At 35.4% G+C, this 16,973-nt stretch overlaps 3 protein-coding genes across 6 annotated transcripts; 1 reads left to right on the top strand and 2 right to left on the bottom strand.

The window, feature by feature from the left end:
- Positions 1 to 938: 938 nt before the first annotated feature.
- On the bottom strand, positions 939 to 3,340 carry LOC113873715 (cationic peroxidase 1-like). The gene is made up of 4 exons (XM_027511974.1): positions 3,107 to 3,340; positions 2,683 to 2,874; positions 1,460 to 1,625; positions 939 to 1,348 (listed from the first exon to the last, which is right to left on the bottom strand). The coding sequence occupies exons 1-4, from the start codon at positions 3,338 to 3,340 to the stop codon at positions 939 to 941; spliced, it is 1,002 nt and encodes a 333-aa protein (XP_027367775.1).
- A 1,648-nt stretch (positions 3,341 to 4,988) lies between these two features.
- Positions 4,989 to 9,349, bottom strand: LOC113873802 (protein RDM16). 4 transcript variants are annotated; one of them, XM_027512124.1, is made up of 7 exons: positions 8,732 to 9,325; positions 8,284 to 8,364; positions 8,083 to 8,206; positions 7,464 to 7,931; positions 7,171 to 7,365; positions 6,910 to 7,070; positions 4,989 to 6,421 (listed from the first exon to the last, which is right to left on the bottom strand). In XM_027512124.1, the coding sequence occupies exons 1-7, from the start codon at positions 8,779 to 8,781 to the stop codon at positions 5,539 to 5,541; spliced, it is 1,962 nt and encodes a 653-aa protein (XP_027367925.1). In that variant the 5' UTR covers positions 8,782 to 9,325; the 3' UTR covers positions 4,989 to 5,538. The 4 variants fall into 4 exon arrangements, with proteins under 4 accessions (XP_027367925.1, XP_027367924.1, XP_027367926.1 ...); XM_027512125.1 differs by having other exon boundaries at positions 5,022 to 6,421; positions 8,083 to 8,201; positions 8,732 to 9,341; XM_027512127.1 differs by having other exon boundaries at positions 5,176 to 6,421; positions 7,464 to 7,953; positions 8,083 to 8,201; positions 8,732 to 9,297.
- A 4,856-nt stretch (positions 9,350 to 14,205) lies between these two features.
- Positions 14,206 to 16,705, top strand: LOC113873093 (ABC transporter G family member 6-like). Its single transcript, XM_027511069.1, has one exon. It carries the CDS (start codon positions 14,233 to 14,235, stop codon positions 16,501 to 16,503), a length of 2,271 nt encoding a protein of 756 aa, XP_027366870.1. The 5' UTR covers positions 14,206 to 14,232; the 3' UTR covers positions 16,504 to 16,705.
- Positions 16,706 to 16,973: the final 268 nt, after the last annotated feature.

The following is a 16,973-nucleotide window of genomic DNA, read 5'->3' on the forward strand; positions in this document are numbered from 1 at the left end:
TATAGTTATCTCGAGACCTTGAATTCATAAAATCAAGAGTACACATTTGCCCAACTTCATTCAATGGAACCATAGACAATACATTTTGTCGTATGTACCAATTTGTATTTCGTCAAGTCAACATCCAGCAATTTTTAACACTTTGGTTTCTCTCTAATTTTATACTGTACTTTTGATATGTGTAAAAATACATATAAAAATAAATAAAAATTAAATATTTTTTAATATTTTCATTAATTTGTAATTTCAGTTTATTTAATTTTTTTCATTTTGATTCTTATATTTTTATGTTTTGAGTCGAATTTCTTTTATTGACATGGTTTCACAAAAAATTAATTTATGATAATTTTTTAATTAGTCACAAAATTATTTAACAACTACAAAAACTTAAAAAAATATTTTTAAATTAAAATTAAAAACAATTATATATAATGTCATACGCACTGTTAATTTTTATATTTAAATAATAAAATGTATGTTCTTAAAGAGTTTATCAACAAGGAGATTAGTTTAAAACGACAAATATGTTTAACTTTCCTTAAGCTCCCCCTTAATTAAAACTGTGGAGTTAAAAAAATAATAATTATCTTTGTGCCTCGAGCTAAGGAAAAACGCGTTTCGTTACAAATACGCAAGGGATCCATGCAACTCGTTTTTGCCACGTTAAAAACAAAAAATAGACTTCCAAAGGTCAAAGAAGTGACTATGAATCGACACTGTTAAAATAGTGAAAATTATTATTGGATCTCTCACTGGTTATAATATGTATAATAGTTCAATACAAATCATACTTCATAGCAAATTGCATTAGATTGCACGTGACAATTGCAATGAACTCGACAAGTGATGAATAGTTGAACGAAACTTCACTAAACAAAGGCTTTATTTAAAGAATACACCCTGTAAGATGAATAGCTTAGGCATTAAGTTAATATTAATCACGAGAAAGTGGTTGATTGAGTATTGACCATCCTACAGTTTTTCCTGATCTCACCATCGGTTCCAGTTAGTGGGGTAATCATGCTCATCTTAAGCATTGCTTTTGCAAAGTCCTTTTTGAAATCTGCCATGCTTCTGCTATATCTAGATACTTGAGAGTTTGTGGATCCATTATTCGTGAAGAGTTGTTGGTCAGAGTGTAGCAGACCCTTTAGCTGCATCAAGTTCTTGTAGTAATTATTGTCAAATGTGAACTCAGTTGTGGGATCGAAAGGAGACAAGTTGTCGTCACCACCCTGGAAGGGACACTGTGCTTGGGTTTGGTTTGCAAATGAGGAATCTATGTTGCTTTCGTTATAAATCCTTGTTCTGAAAGTAACGCACCTCGCTAGGCCAATTGTGTGAGATCCTGAACAGTGTACGAAGATTGATTATATCAATCAATCATTTTAACTAGTTAGTTTTATTCTATGCTTAATGCACCAGCTAGTTTGCTTGCACGATTTCTTAAAAAATGTACCTGATAAAGTAACCAATTCCGCTGTACTGAAATTTTTCTTGGCGAAAGCACTGATGAGACCATTAAGATCCAAAAAGGGAGCAGGTAAGTCTGAATTAGATTCATTTAAACTTGCTGTGGTTGAATCTCTTCTGCCTAATAGTACATCCCATTTTGGTCCTTTAAGCTGAAAGAATTAATGTTAATGACATTACTTTCCATGCATGGTACATATTAATTGATTTTTCCAATGCATGTCTAAAATACACAATTAGAACCTCTATACGATAGTTAAGTTCTTATTGAAAATAATAAAGGTGAATTTTGTGGTACTAAAAATTATCAAAATATCGTATATGAAAATTTTTAATTAATAATATTTAGACATATATTTAAATAATAAATTATTATATTTATTATATTTAAATAAGTTATTTAATTTTTTAAATAGAATTAAGATGCAGTCAAAATTAAATAAATTAAAATTTAAAAATAAAATATTAATATATTTTTAATTCTATTATTATTAATATTTAATTATTACATTAATATATTATGTTATGATTTTTTATTTATAATAAATAAAAATTATATTTTACTTAAAACTAAAAGTATTTATACACGTATTTAAATAATAAATTTATTTAATAATAAATTATTATATTTATTACAGTTAAATAAGTTGAAAAATATTTAAGTTTTTAAACAAAAAAAAATACAATCAAAATTACACAAATTAAAATTTAACAATCATATAATAATATTGTTATATTAATATATTTTTTATATTTTTAATTTTATTATTATTAATATTTAATTATTTAATTATTATATTAATATATTATGTTATAATTTTTTTATTTATAATAAATAAAAATTATTTAAATATGAATTATATTTTATTTGATACTAAAAATTTATAAAAAAATAAAAAAATAAAAAATTATATATATATATATATATATATATATATATAAATAATAAGACCATATAGTAAATAATATAATTTTATTGATATAAATATTTTAGTTACAGTATTTATATAAAAAAAATTTAGGATACAACAACACACCAATAATAAAATAACATAGAATGATTAATAACGTTGAATATTATAATTTTCAATAAAAATTTATCATTTATGAATTCCTTAATTTAAAAAAATGGGGTATTGATTATACTCTAAACCAGCTAAATAATCTTAATTTGAACAATTGAATTAGATATTGTAATTAAGTACTTACAGCAACAACAGATTCTTTGGCAGCAACGGCTAAGATGTCAGCACAAGAGACAACACCAGGGCATATGGCCTCCAATTTAGATTTTATTTTGTCAATGACCTCGAAACCCCTAAGAGAGTTAGCGTTGGGGAAGGATTTCTTCTCACCAGTGAAATTGTCAGTGTCGTCTAACAATACTGATCCATCACATCCCTGAATGTAGAAGACAAACGCGAAACTGAATATCAATTTCTTAATTAGGAATAAGCAATGTAATAAAAAAAGAAAAGAAAAAATGGGAGTAAATCCAATGTAATAAGAGAGTCAATGTGAGAATAATACTGTTGATAATGTAAAATTTTAATGCAGCTCTCATGCAATCATGCAGCACATGCATATGTAAAGCATGGAAATATAAAAAAGAAGGTGAATTTATGAGGCTTGCTTGAACAAAGCAGTCATGAAAATGGAGTCGGAGCAACGATGCCCCCATGCGACTCTCGTTAGACACGGCTTCTTGCACCATTTCCTCAATGGTGTGAATGGCTTTTGGACACGTTTTTTTATAAAAATCAGCGGATAACTCAGCTGAACTTATCCCAATAAGGCAAGTAGCAAAAATCAACACAAACTTTAGTTTGAAGCCGGAAAAGGACACAAAAAGGGAACTTGCAGCCATGATAGAGAGAGGTCAATTTTAAGATTGTTGAGTGGTTATGAGCATGAAATGTTAAGCTTATATAGAAGGTTCAGTTTGCAACTTGTTTTTTGTTTATATATATCCCTTCTCCCTACTCTCCGGGTCAACTTAGTGTGCATATTCAATCATATATTAAGATTTAAGAAAGAATATTTTGACTAAAGTAATCGAGAATGTGGAAATTAATTGTCCATGCAAAGGCATGCATGTAAATATGGAGATCAAGAAACCGTGTAAGATGTGATTGTGTTGCTGTATTGTGCTAAACAAATTTGACTTTGTCAACACTCTTGAAAGATTTGATTGCAGGACACTGCACTAAACCTACAAGCCCGGATCGAGCCAAATTATAAGATAAAAAGCAATAGTTTATGGTTTGTCGTCAGAATCCCTGCTGGGTTATGATTGGGTTCCGATCCTTTCTCTTTTGGAGGCCAAGAAGAAAACTAGTTGTTCTTCATTTTAATGCTTATGCTCTACTAAAACTTTCAGAAACAAAATAGGAGAAAACAATTATTTGCTCTGTTAAAAATTAGAAGACAAAATTGGCCACATCAAATGTTAGGGACATAATTAAGGTTTTCCAGAAATAAAAGCTACTTCTACAACAATTCAACACAGAGAACGTCACCACGTTACCGGAATATAAATTATAGTTGCTGTTCCGAGGAAAATGAGAAATGCTATGAATTTAGGCTGTTTTATTAAATGAAATTAAAGTTAGTAGATAATATTGAAAAGCTATTGAAGCTGAACACTAAAAGTTAGTAGATTGAGTCTCTCGATGTTTTTCGTTAACTTAAAGAAACGGAGTTTAAAAAAAAAGAAAAAGAAAAAGAAATCGGCAATTATAAGTGAGTGCACGATTTACAAGGGATATTAAATGGTTGTATTTTTTTTTTTAATCAGTTCTATCAAAATTAATTCTGGTAAATTTTCAAGTAGTTCCTTAATCGGAAGTGTTTAGTAAAAGTTATTTATTTATAATTAATTATAATACATACAAAATAACGTAAAAAGACATGTTTGTGTACAGTAATTTAAAATTGAACGAATTTGTATTTAAGTTTACTGTTATTATTATTAGAGAAAGTATATTTCATAAAACATTTAAAACCTAAACGATTAGATATGCACCTAAACTATTTTCAGTCATATACAATTTTCATTACTTTATCAAATTAATGATTTTAAGGCAGTAGCTTTTTCAGTGAAGTACTTCTAACTAGATACCTCTAGTTATTTTATGTTATTTTTTTGCCAAATAAGATAGTAGACCAATTTGTAAGTTCCTCAATGTCTTGCCAAAGTGTTTGGTACCTATTGGTTTTGCTATTAACTGTTAAATTTTGAAGATTGATGCTGCCCTATAATAGTTTAAATTGGAGAGCTTCTGCTAAATGAATGTCTATTTGGGGGTCTGGAAAAATCTTTGTTCATGTAAATTTTATTAGGAAAGGCATGCTTGTGATTATGTGGATGTTGGACATCAAATTTGTAAACCCACGTATGCTCTAACATTAGTTGTCATTTTTTCAAATTTTCCACAACACCTATTCGACCTGATGCAGGTAGTGAACTTGTATGGGTTGGAGTCAAATGCAGATAAACGGCCTTATGCATGTCGGTCCGCAAACAATAATAAAAATACAGCAAGTAACAAATTTATACAAGCTGGATGGCCCCATATTGGGTCCATTTTTTTGTGCGGGTTTTGGTTAAATTGGAAGGCCGAAGCCTATGTTTTTCCAGAAGCATAGATAGTTCTCATATAGACATGAAAATAGTGGGCCTAGAAAAAACATATAAAAGTAAGTACCGCTACAATTGAGAATATAGTGAACTCTTACAAACACTTGTCTCATATAACTGCATGCAGTCGGAAACATCGTAGTAAAATCCCGAAGGCCTAAAAATTTATCCCAAATGTCATGCAATCATTAGCATCTTGAATGAATGCTATCCACACCGAATTGACAAAGTCTACACTAAATGATCTACCAAATTTAGAAAGATTGTAGATATCATTGGCCATAGGAAACGATGGAGCACTATCAGCTATTGTGTTTATTACTTTGTTTAAAACACTGCTTTATGCAAATTGAAAAACTGATCACTCACCAAAAGAACTTTAGTCAAGGCAGGCCAAGAGTCAAACAAAAACACCAGAAGACAAATCAAACGGCTTCATCTTCTACGTAGTTCACCGCTTGGTCCCAATAATGAGGAACACCAGCATCCGCAAAAACTTTACGTGCAGCTGCTTCAGTGATGCAATCATGAACACTGAACCTATTGAAGGTCGGTTTAGCAACACTTCCTTGCCACACCAGAACACATTTATTGACAGGCTTATCATCATCTGAATCTTCATTTTCTTCTTTCTCTTTTGAAACATCACTCCAATTAATACGTCTAAGCATAAGTTTCCCATACCTCTTAATTGACTTGCTTCCACCTTCAACCACAACAACACTAATACCATCACAAATCACAGCACATCCAGTCAAACGGTTCTCTTGAGCATTAACATCAACTCTAAAGCGTGCCTTTGGATGTGAGAGGTCATTAATCCTGAAAAGTGAAACAAGTGTCTCCACTGTATTTGGGTCATCAAACAGCTTCCTCTCCTTCTTGTCCCGCAGCTCAGCAGGAGTGAGCTTACGTGCAATATTCCTATCTATGTGAGCCTGCTCACGCTCAGCAGCTGCACTCCGTATTTCCTTTTCAAGACGAGTAGGATCTTGAGTTGCTTCAGAGCCAAGTACTTTCATTAAATTGCTAATCTTGACCTTTGGTTTTGGCGGTTCAATGACACCCTGTCTTATCATCTCCTGTCGATCTTTCTCCTTAGCTATGCGCCTTTGTGTCCGGAGTTTCTTCTGTTCTTGCTTAGTTAGCTTGAGTGGTTGAGGTGGTGGAGGGGCAGGCTCAGCAGGTGGTTCAATTGGACGAGGATGCTCCACATAAAAAGTGATTTTTTCCATTTTTAGTTTATCTTCACCAATGACTCCATCATCAATGTCACCATAGTTTCCAGAATGCAGAAGAGGCACATCCCTGAATAAATACAAACACATACAGAGCAGGAAAAAATCAATTATTCCAACCATATATCCAGCTTCTAATTTTCCTGCTGTATTTAAAGAGCATAACAAAAGTTTTCCCGAGACAGGTAAGACTAGATTTTCAAACAGACACTCCTTTCCAATTGTTCATTGTCAAGATTGATTAACCATAACTATCAATGATGTTTTGACATGATATTGAACTAGTATTCTAGCAATCACTTTCAAACAGCCAGACTGGTTTATTCTAGCTTGACACTTTGTATCTTCTTCTAAGTTCTAACATGATTACAATTATCATTACAAACAATAGAAATGAAAGAACAGAACAGGTCATAAGTCAAAACTGTTTAAACTTATACTTGATAAATCTAAACTACTAAAATTTATGACATTTTAATAACGACCTTAAAAAAATCCTTACACTTCTACAAACACAAATTGCACATAATTCGGTAGTCCAAGTAGGCATAAACTTACCACCACTCAATTTCTGGAATTTGGTCCTTGGGTTTTTCTTTAATTACAACTCTCTCTGTTATTTCTATTAAGTTTGGATTTATATCTGGAGCAGCCTTTGCCTTTGCCAACTGTGCTTGTTTGGCCTTGTGCTCTTTTGCTTGAGCTTCTCCAAATTTACTCTGCACGAGTAAAATAATAATAACAAAGCACATCCAATGCAATTGAAAAGAATTAAGTAAAAGTGCAAGCCGTGAGAGAGTGGAAGTTGGATATAGATACCTTCAATTTTATTGTTTCAGCATCTCTTGACCATTTTCCTTCCTCAACAAACTGGAAATTCATCCTCTTGGGTCGCAGGAGCTTTGTTTTGTTGATACCCATCCTTGCATCAAAATGAGGATTAGATTCAGGATCAACATCCAATACAGGTTTTAATATTTCAAATGCATCTTTCTTCTGCTTGTTAATGTTGACCTGGAATGTTCAGACACAGATTCTAGCATTAAGACAAGAATCCCAAATAGAAAATGATAATTAAATTAAAAAGAGAGACACTTTATGAAACTACATACCTTTAATGTGCTAAGGTTGCTGGGTTTAGTCACATTAACAACATTTCCATGTTCATCAATTTCCCGTCCCTGAGCATCAAGACGAAGAACAGGGGCCTTGGTGGGTTTTTGCGGGATAGCAACATCTGTTACCATCTGACCAGGAAACATATTTATAATCGGAGCAAATTGTGGATCTTGACGAAACCCCATCCTGGTAGCAAGCTCCTGAGCACGCCTGACAGCTTCAAAGTTGGGCAGACTAGCAATACCACCAGTAGCGCTGGTGCCACTAGCCAGAGGATTTGCATAAATAGCAGCAGCAGCAGCAGCAGTTGAGGGAAAAATTGATGTATTTGCAACTTGTCCCAAAGAAGCTGAGTCAGAAGTTTTTGATGCCACTCCAACACTGGAAGAGGGCATTGTAGATTCATTCTTTGAACCCAAGTCTGAGCTTCTTTGCACATTTTGGGCAGAACTCTTATTCAACTGCACAGCCGAAAGCATGGCACTTAATGCAATCAGAGGAACGTGCATGATTTTGATAAAATAAATCAGTATCCTCAGGAACTGGTAGATATCAAAGTGAAATATCCAGCAGATAATAGACACTTACGAGCAAAAAAAATGCTTAACTTACCTGAGGAAATTTCTTCAGCTTTTCTGACAACTCTTTCTGCTTTTGTAAAGCTTTCTTAGCCATAGCTAGGGCATCAATAGAGAGGCTTCCAGGTTTTCCAGCAGTTGAAGATGACCCATCTGTACTAGATTTTCCAGTAACCTCATGAGACCTGGTAATACTAACTCCCTTATTTTCATTTGTGGTAGAATTGGAAGATACCTTGATAGGAAAGGAAGGAGTATGGACCAAAGATGTCTCAGGCACACTTGTGGGCGCCACAGCAGGTGATCCCAAGGCACCCTGAAAGAGCAAGGTTAAAACACCAGTGAACGCATGTCCCTCTTCAAGACATAACCGAGATGAACATAAGACAAAAACCACAATTATGAATGTATACGATAACGAAACATCTCTCACGTTAAGGTTCTGAGACAGTCAACCAAATCAAGGTTCTGCTGAGCTATAACCTATAAGGATTCTCGTATAATTCTCGAGTAAGTAACCAATCCTATTTAGTTCAATAATCAGTAACTAAGAGCAAAAAAAAACCTACAATACAGCTCGATGCGACATTCTAGATTAGCATCACCAATACACTATAATTATGAGCAGAAAAAAATATTTCAGGAAATAAAAACAAATGCAGGGCATCGTAAAAAATACTCACGTTTTGAACAGCAGCAGTGTCCTTGGAAGAAACAGAGCCATAGGCACCATCAGTGACTTCGTCCTTGACCTTAACCTCACGAGTGCCTTCGATATCGTCGTCTTTTCTTTCTTCTTCTACTTCCTCTTCCTTTTTAACTTTATCCCCAAACCTCCTCCGTTCCCTCTTCCCTTCCTTCCTCTCCTCGGAAACCCTGATTTTCTTGTCCTCATAGTCCCTCTCCTGGCTGTGGTCCCTCTCTTTCCGCTTGTGAGAATGCGAGGAGTGTCGCGGCTCCACCGAATCTTCCCTCTCCACGTCGCGCCTAACCTTCGACCTACCTTTGCTGTCCTCTCTCTCTTCTCTTTCGTAAGTCCTATCCCTATCCTTGCTTCCTTCTCGGTCTTCCTTGTCCCTGGATTTGTGTTCGCGCTTGAGATGCCTCTCCGACCGATGGTGGCGTTTGTCGTCGCTCCGATGGCGGTGGTCGCGTTCCGAGTGTCGATCTCTGCTTCGCTTTTCGGATTTGTCTCTGTCGTCCATTTTAGGGTTTGGGAGATTGTTCCACTCTTCCTCTCCCACTCCCCCCCGTTTTCTTTTCTACTTTGTCTTGTTATTGTAATTTCGGGATCACTCCACACCTTAGCTTTTAACATTATAAAATATTATGTATATTACTTAAATACCATACACACCCAATACACTGCCACACTGAAAATTATTTTGTTGAAAGTAATTATACTCATTTTTATGGTTTTTTGCTTCATGAAATATTATTTTTCGATTATTAACCGAGAGATATCTATAAATATGAACAGTGACTAATAAATGCATAAATAATACAAAGATTATATTTCAAAAACTTATTATCTTGTCTTGTAAGTTTTTAAATGTTCTCTTATCGGAGCATAGCATGCTTTCTTATTTAAATTAAATTAATTGTGTATTAGATTAAGTGTAAGAACTTCAAGTCTTTAAGAATGCAAACTTAAATTCGATTATTAGCTTTGATATATAATTGATTTGCTTTATGTTAATAAAAATTTATATTCCTTTTTAACTTGCCTGAAAATTTATAAAAAAATGATTGTTTTTCCAAAAGAATACTGAACGAAACATATATGTTTTTATGTACGAAAATAACGTAGAGTTCTGGGTAATGTATCCTTAGACTCGGATATTGTAGATTTATTTGCAATTTTCATATCAATCCAACCCTGTAAGCTTGGTTTTACTATCAAGTTTCTCCCATAATGCCAATCATAAGAAGACCAAATTACATGTTTAGGGACTATTTGCTTCGTTAGATTAAAGTATAGTATCCTCTATCTGGTGGCTGTTACTGATCTCCATTTGACTTGTCACACAACAGAGATGTCTCTTCCCCTTGCTCTAACAATAACCTGTTTCATTTGGTGGCTTCAACTCAATTTATGTATTTTGATGTAAGCAAGAGAGGTATAAAATTCGTTTCCATTTCCTTGAGTTTACATTAGATTAATATAACAAACTTTAAAAAGAGTACGCATAAAAAAATATAAAATACTTTCATTAATCTTTAAGACATTATAGAAATTATCTTAATTTTTTATGAGAAAAAAAAAGTGTAACTTCTTATAAAAGAAGGATAACGTAATTTAAGAATCTCTTGAGAAATAAGTATATTTACTCAATTTTACTGATATCATTTAAAATAGAAGTATATATAATGATAATTATTTATTTAATAAGTTAATCAAATGGATTATAATATATTTTAGTGGGCTAACCCAATAATCTGATGGTCCAACAGCTCGTGCAAGTTTTTTTTTCTCGGACAAAAAGGGCTTGTCTTTGTCTGGAACACCCTTGCATGCTTATGACTGTCCAATAAAACAATATTGCCAACAAAACAGAATAAAATAAAGAGCAACATCCTAACTTTTGAATACCATGTTAATTTTATTTATTTATCTTATATGTTTATTTTTGTATATAAACATGATTGCATTTGATTATAGTTTTTTATTTTCTGTTATGGTTTTAAGAACAGACTAAAAGGAGAAGCTTCTACAATTCAAAGTGCCTCTACTATTTTAATACCAATCCAGATAAAGAAAAAGAAAAGCACTAGTCGAAACTGAACCAAAACAATGCATTAATTTGACGGTGCAGAAGAGAGAGACGTATGTAGTAATGCTTCAAGGTAGCATCTAAACTTACAGTGTTTGTGTTGAGAAAGCCACTATTGACTAAAACATATGAAATATGAATAGGGAGAAAAACAGTGTTCATATGAAGGAAAAAGAGAAGACAGTGACAGTTAACTAGATGACCAAACAGCTCTGTAGCATAATTTGAAAGAGGATATTGTGAATGAATTAATGAAGGGGATGCACATGCCTATGCCCAATTTCTGTTTTGACTTTGAGAGGGTTACGCAGCCCTCATAATAATTTTGTGTATTGGTAAGAGTTAGCTTTTAATTTGGTAACTATGGGACGGTAGCCCATCTGCATTAACTACCATGTTTCAGCTTTTTCTTTATTACTCCAAAAAGGGTAACGCCTCCATTCTTCGTTATATTATATCATAAGCTACTCTTCCATTTTCAATTACCTTTGCACCAAGTTCCTCACTCTCGTCAATGGCAACTCTTTAAAAAATACTCCTATGCCTAACAAGACAATACCATATATTATCAGTAAAATATAATTTTTTAATAATATAAAAAATTAATAGTTCATTTTTAAGATAAACATTATCTTAATTCATAATCATGAACGATGTTTATATCTAATGAGACAGAAGAATAGATATGCATGTTAATATATATTATTAAAATGTTTAAAAAGGAAAGTTGTTCGAGAAAAAGGGAGGTTGGAAATGAGAGTCAAAGGTAGCAATCAATCACGCAAGTATGGAGGAGCCATCTCCATGCAATGGCATGAAAGTTGACAAATATGTAAAGGTAAGGGTGGATAGATGTTCAATATGTATGCAGCCTTGCAGCTAAGACTATGGAGTAAGAGACAAAATCTGTAAGAAGGTCACTTGCCGGCACTGCTGACCACTTTTAGAAGACTTCATCCATCTCCATTTTGTTGCTTTAATCACGTTTCATTTGAAAAAGCCCTTAACATGTTTTTTATCTTCACATTTTTTAATGATTTTTTCTTAAAACGTTTTTTTTTAATTTTTTTTTATAAAATAATTTTTATCTCGTCATTAATTTTTTGAAAGAACAGAGATTAGTTGTTGTGGGTTTATTCATCAAATTATCATGTGCAGGAAACTTCATACCAAACACACATTTCGTGCCATTCTTTCATATTGCATGTGCTCTATATTAATTGGCTACATTCAATTGTTTTTTATATTATTAACTCGTTGTTATTGAAAATTGTTGTGCAATAAATTATTTTCATGACAAATGCAAAGTAATTCATTTCACATAAATGTACTATCGACCCACATTTTAATTAATTCATAAAAATAAAAAATGATTATTATTTTTTAAAATATTCTAACGTGCTTTAAGGTAATTCTTCATAGATTCCCATTTTGTTCAGTTCTCACCAAGCTCGAGTTTTTAATTAGTGTAAAAAAAAAATAGTTCAAACTTAAAATTTTCGAAAATTGAGGAACGCTTCAGCAACACCTATTGCATGGTATGCATTAGAAGTTGTATAGAAATTTCTTTCCCACAAGGGTAGTTTTTAAAGGCTGTAACTTGATATTTACGAAAAATTAAGGTATGTTAGATGGTAGCAATCAAAATTTTATTTTGGAAGAATCGATTATGGTAGCTATCCAATTAAGCTCGTCTTAATCACACGAATTCTAATTATTAAAAAAAATTATTCATCTATCTTTATCATCAATATTCATCAAATTTGAATGTGAAAAAATTAATCATGTGTCCAATACCTAGAGAGTTTTGTCATATGTAATTAAAATTTTCATCATTCGTATAGCTTTCGTACTTAAAATATTGGAATTATATCTTTAATGGAAGTTTTATATTTCAAGTATATTTTTATAGTGTATAAAATACCATATATAGCATTAATTTTCAATTATTCAAATAATAGAAGTGACTTCTGCTAGAAGTATAAGCTACATGTATTATTGGATAAGTTTTCTTAAAAGCTGTCATTCCATGAATAGTCGTTTTCATTGGTCTTTTTCTTTTTTATTTCAACCATAATGCTTTAATTTTGCAACTTTTTTTCTTTTCTTTCTCTTATATTTAAGTTTTATTTTCTTTATTACACCCAAATCTGTTGTTATATATGGGCAATTACATGCATGGACGAAGAAAGCATAGCCACCGCTACAGCACTAGCTGATCATCTATCACCCTTCCGTTGTTAACAATGACAATAATTGCCACTCTCCATACATATATACACGCACTTAAACTAGGGTTCATACTGTTGCATTAGATATGGTGATGAGAGTGATTGCGCAACTATTAACCAGTGCTCAATTCTGATTCCTTCTCTACCATCCATCTCACATGGGTGTTTAGGCACAGCGAGTGTGATAGTTCAATGGTAACAGTCCCATTATGTCGAGTTTATATTATTTCATGGACCACTAATTAATCATCGATTGGAGCTGTGTGCTTTTTAATTGTTGTAAATTACTCACCCTTAGTTTAAGTAAAGACCCCACACGTTTAACTCTCATAAGGTAAGTAATTAAATTGCTTTGCTACGATATCGTATATATAGCTGTAACCCAATCACGAGGAACTCCATTTGTACAAGACACTTGTAATACTGTGCAATGACCACCAAAGAACCAACAAGAATTGAACTCCGTGTGAAGCACGGTTGAGAGGTTTAGCTTCATTCATTCATGGTCATCAAGAAAGACTGAGAGGTTTGTTGGGTTCCATTCAACGAAAAATAAGTACACTTGAATACTTTTATATGCATGTCTATATATACACACTAGTTTTATAAAATTTTTACAGAATATAAAAGTAATTAATTCAACTATTAGGTTGAAGACTCTTACTAAATATATTAATTTTATAAAATTTCATGTAAAAATAAAATAATAGACTTTTTATTTTAAAAAAATATAGAAAGAAAGAATGTTTCTAGAATTAGTAAAGCCACGTAGAAAGTGTTGGCTTGAGGGAATAGGTTACTCAAAAAGTGGAAAATGGAGAAGCAATAATAAAAGGTTCATAGGGATAGTATTGGACCGAAATATATGGTATTTGTGGGAATGCTTACGCCACAGTAGATGAACGCCCAACCTAACTAAAAGGGAAAATGATAATGTTTTCACACAGCCAATAAGGCCATAGAAAGTAGAAGACGTAGAGGGAATTGATGAAGTAGGAGTTGTAGGTCACCTCTCTCGCACCTCATAACACCCAAATCTTAGTCAAAACCGTAAAATAAATCCTATCCAATTCAAATAATATATATATATATATATATATATATATATATATATATATATACACACAACAAAGCATTGCTACTCTTAATTCACGCCGCTCTCCTCTCAACTTTCAAGCCATGTCCTCTCGCATTGTTGCAGAGAATGCATTATCGACAACTAATGCCACCACTCCCTATTTCGACTTAATGGAACTCGACCACCTCACGCGCCGCCCCCCCGCCAACGATATGCCCACTCTCGGACAGCTCCTCAAGCACGTCGGAGACGCGCGGAAAGAAGCTGCCGGAGACGGCAGCCAGACGCCGGTGCACCACGCGCTTGACGTCGCTGACTCCGCCGGATTCGACCCGCGCTCCCTGCCATTCGTCCTCTCCTTCACCAACCTCACCTACAGCGTCAAGGTTCGCCGGAAAATGAGCCTCACCTCAATCTTCCAGCGCCGAGGCAGCCGCCTCGGCGCTGCGGCCGTGGCTGAGGCGCCGGCTGTCGGGGAAAGCATGTTCTCGCGGACGAAGACTCTGCTGAACGACATATCCGGCGAGGCGCGCGACGGCGAGATCATGGCGGTGCTCGGAGCCAGCGGTTCCGGGAAGTCAACTCTAATCGATGCGCTGGCAAACCGAATCGCTAAGGGAAGACTGAAAGGCACGGTAGCGCTGAACGGCGAGGCACTGGAGTCGCGTCTTCTGAAGGTGATTTCGGCGTACGTGATGCAAGACGACCTCCTCTTTCCAATGCTCACAGTAGAGGAGACACTGATGTTCGCCGCGGAGTTCAGATTACCTCGCACGCTCTCCAAGTCCAAGAAAAAGGCTCGCGTCCAGGCTCTAATCGACCAGCTAGGTCTCCGCAACGCGGCCAAAACGGTAATCGGCGACGAAGGCCACCGCGGAGTCTCCGGCGGTGAGCGGCGGAGAGTGTCGATCGGCATCGACATAATCCACGACCCTATCCTTCTTTTCCTGGACGAGCCTACCTCCGGACTGGACTCGACGAGCGCGTTCATGGTGGTGAAGGTTCTGCAGAGAATCGCACAGAGCGGAAGCATCGTCATCATGTCCATCCACCAACCGAGCTACCGAATCCTAGGGCTTCTCGACCGCATGATCTTCTTATCGCGCGGCCAGACGGTTTACAGCGGTTCACCGATGCAGTTACCGGTTTACTTCTCGGAGTTCGGTCACCCTATTCCAGATAGCGATAACAGAACGGAGTTCGCGTTGGACCTGATTCGCGAACTCGAAGGCTCCCCCGGAGGAACAAAGAGCTTGGTAGAGTTCAACAAGTCGTGGCAGAGCATGACCAAGCACAATCAAGCAGAAACGATCGACGCTCAACCAAACGGCCTGTCGTTGAAAGAAGCAATAAGCGCAAGCATTTCGAGAGGAAAACTAGTGTCGGGAGCCACCAACACGAACGCGAACCCGTCGTCTATGGTTCCAACGTTCGCGAACCCGTTTTGGATGGAAATGGCGACGCTGTCAAAACGGTCGTTCACAAATTCGAGGAGAATGCCGGAGTTGTTCGGAATCAGGTTGGGCGCGGTGATGGTGACGGGGTTCATTCTGGCAACGATGTTTTGGCAACTGGATAACTCTCCAAAAGGAGTTCAAGAGAGGCTTGGCTTTTTCGCGTTTGCAATGTCAACAACTTTCTACACAACCGCCGACGCGCTTCCCGTGTTCCTCCAAGAACGCTACATTTTCATGAGAGAAACTGCTTACAACGCGTATCGCAGATCATCGTATTTGGTATCCCACGCTCTGGTGGCGTTGCCGTCGTTGGTGTTCCTCTCGCTGGCTTTCGCGGCGACAACATTTTGGGCCGTGGGCCTGGACGGTGGAGTTTCGGGCTTCTTTTTTTATTTCCTGATTATACTGGCCTCCTTCTGGGCCGGGAACTCGTTCGTGACGTTCCTTTCGGGTGTGGTGCCTCACGTGATGTTGGGGTATACGATTGTGGTTGCGATTCTGGCTTATTTCTTGTTGTTCAGTGGGTTTTTCATCAACAGGGATAGAATACCCAGTTACTGGATTTGGTTCCATTACTTGTCGCTCGTCAAGTATCCCTACGAAGCTGTTTTGCAAAACGAGTTCGATGACCCAGTGAAGTGCTTCGTGAGAGGGGTCCAGATTTTCGATAACACGCCTCTTGGGTCGGTGCCTGAGAGCATGAAGTTGAAACTTTTGGATAGCTTGAGCAACACGCTGGGAATGAAGATCACGAGCTCCACGTGTTTGACGACCGGTTCTGATATATTGCAGCAGAATGGGGTCACCGATTTGAGCAAATGGAATTGTTTGTGGATAACAGTGGCTTGGGGCTTCTTCTTCAGGTTTCTATTCTACTTGTCCTTGTTGGTGGGTAGCAAGAACAAGAGGAGGTGATCATCATCCATCCATGCTTCGTCTTTAAAAGATGAAAATACTTTGTTTCCATTGTTAATTACTACTGCTATTATTATTATTTTTCTCTATTCTATTTTTTCTGTTGTTGTCTGGCGCAGTGCTGGCATTCTCGTAAAAAACAAAAGGAGAAAATGTAATCTTCGGTTCCCTAATTACTTCAATATTTTGCCTTTCACAAACATTCGTCCATACTCAACGGTTTTCATTTAATGTTTTTGATGAATCTGTATTGGGGTCATACAATAAATGGAATCAAATATCAAAGTACCTCGGCTTATCGCTTTGTCTCTCTCACTCAATTTGTAAGCACATGCAGTATTTGTGATATCTTTAGAACGCTCAACTTTTTCCTTTCTTTTTCTTTTTGTTAAAAAGAGTATATAAATAATATAATTTTAATTTTTGAATATCTAATAACAATGTCAACACATTTAATATTTTTTATTTTT

The sequence above is a fragment of the Abrus precatorius genome, unplaced genomic scaffold (genome assembly GCF_003935025.1).
Source record: "Abrus precatorius isolate BTA unplaced genomic scaffold, Abrus_2018 Scaffold7, whole genome shotgun sequence".
Taxonomy (NCBI): domain Eukaryota; kingdom Viridiplantae; phylum Streptophyta; class Magnoliopsida; order Fabales; family Fabaceae; genus Abrus; species Abrus precatorius.

Excerpts from the sequence above, each read along its gene's own strand:
- LOC113873093 (XM_027511069.1), top strand. The coding sequence starts at position 14,233 with ATGTCCTCTCGCATTGTTGCAGAGAATGCATTATCGACAACTAATGCC.
- LOC113873715 (XM_027511974.1), bottom strand. The coding sequence starts at position 3,340 with ATGGCTGCAAGTTCCCTTTTTGTGTCCTTTTCCGGCTTCAAACTAAAG. Across the intron at positions 2,875-3,106 it reads TTCATGACTGCTTTGTTCAA|GGATGTGATGGATCAGTATT; the intron begins GCAAGCCTCATA and ends TTCTACATTCAG. Across the intron at positions 1,349-1,459 it reads GGAATTGGTTACTTTATCAG|GATCTCACACAATTGGCCTA; the intron begins GTACATTTTTTA and ends TACACTGTTCAG.
- LOC113873802 (XM_027512123.1), bottom strand. The coding sequence starts at position 9,253 with ATGGACGACAGAGACAAATCCGAAAAGCGAAGCAGAGATCGACACTCG. Across the intron at positions 8,365-8,731 it reads ACACTGCTGCTGTTCAAAAC|GGTGCCTTGGGATCACCTGC; the intron begins GTGAGTATTTTT and ends TTGCTCTTTCAG. Across the intron at positions 7,071-7,170 it reads CTGAAACAATAAAATTGAAG|AGTAAATTTGGAGAAGCTCA; the intron begins GTATCTATATCC and ends TTACTCGTGCAG.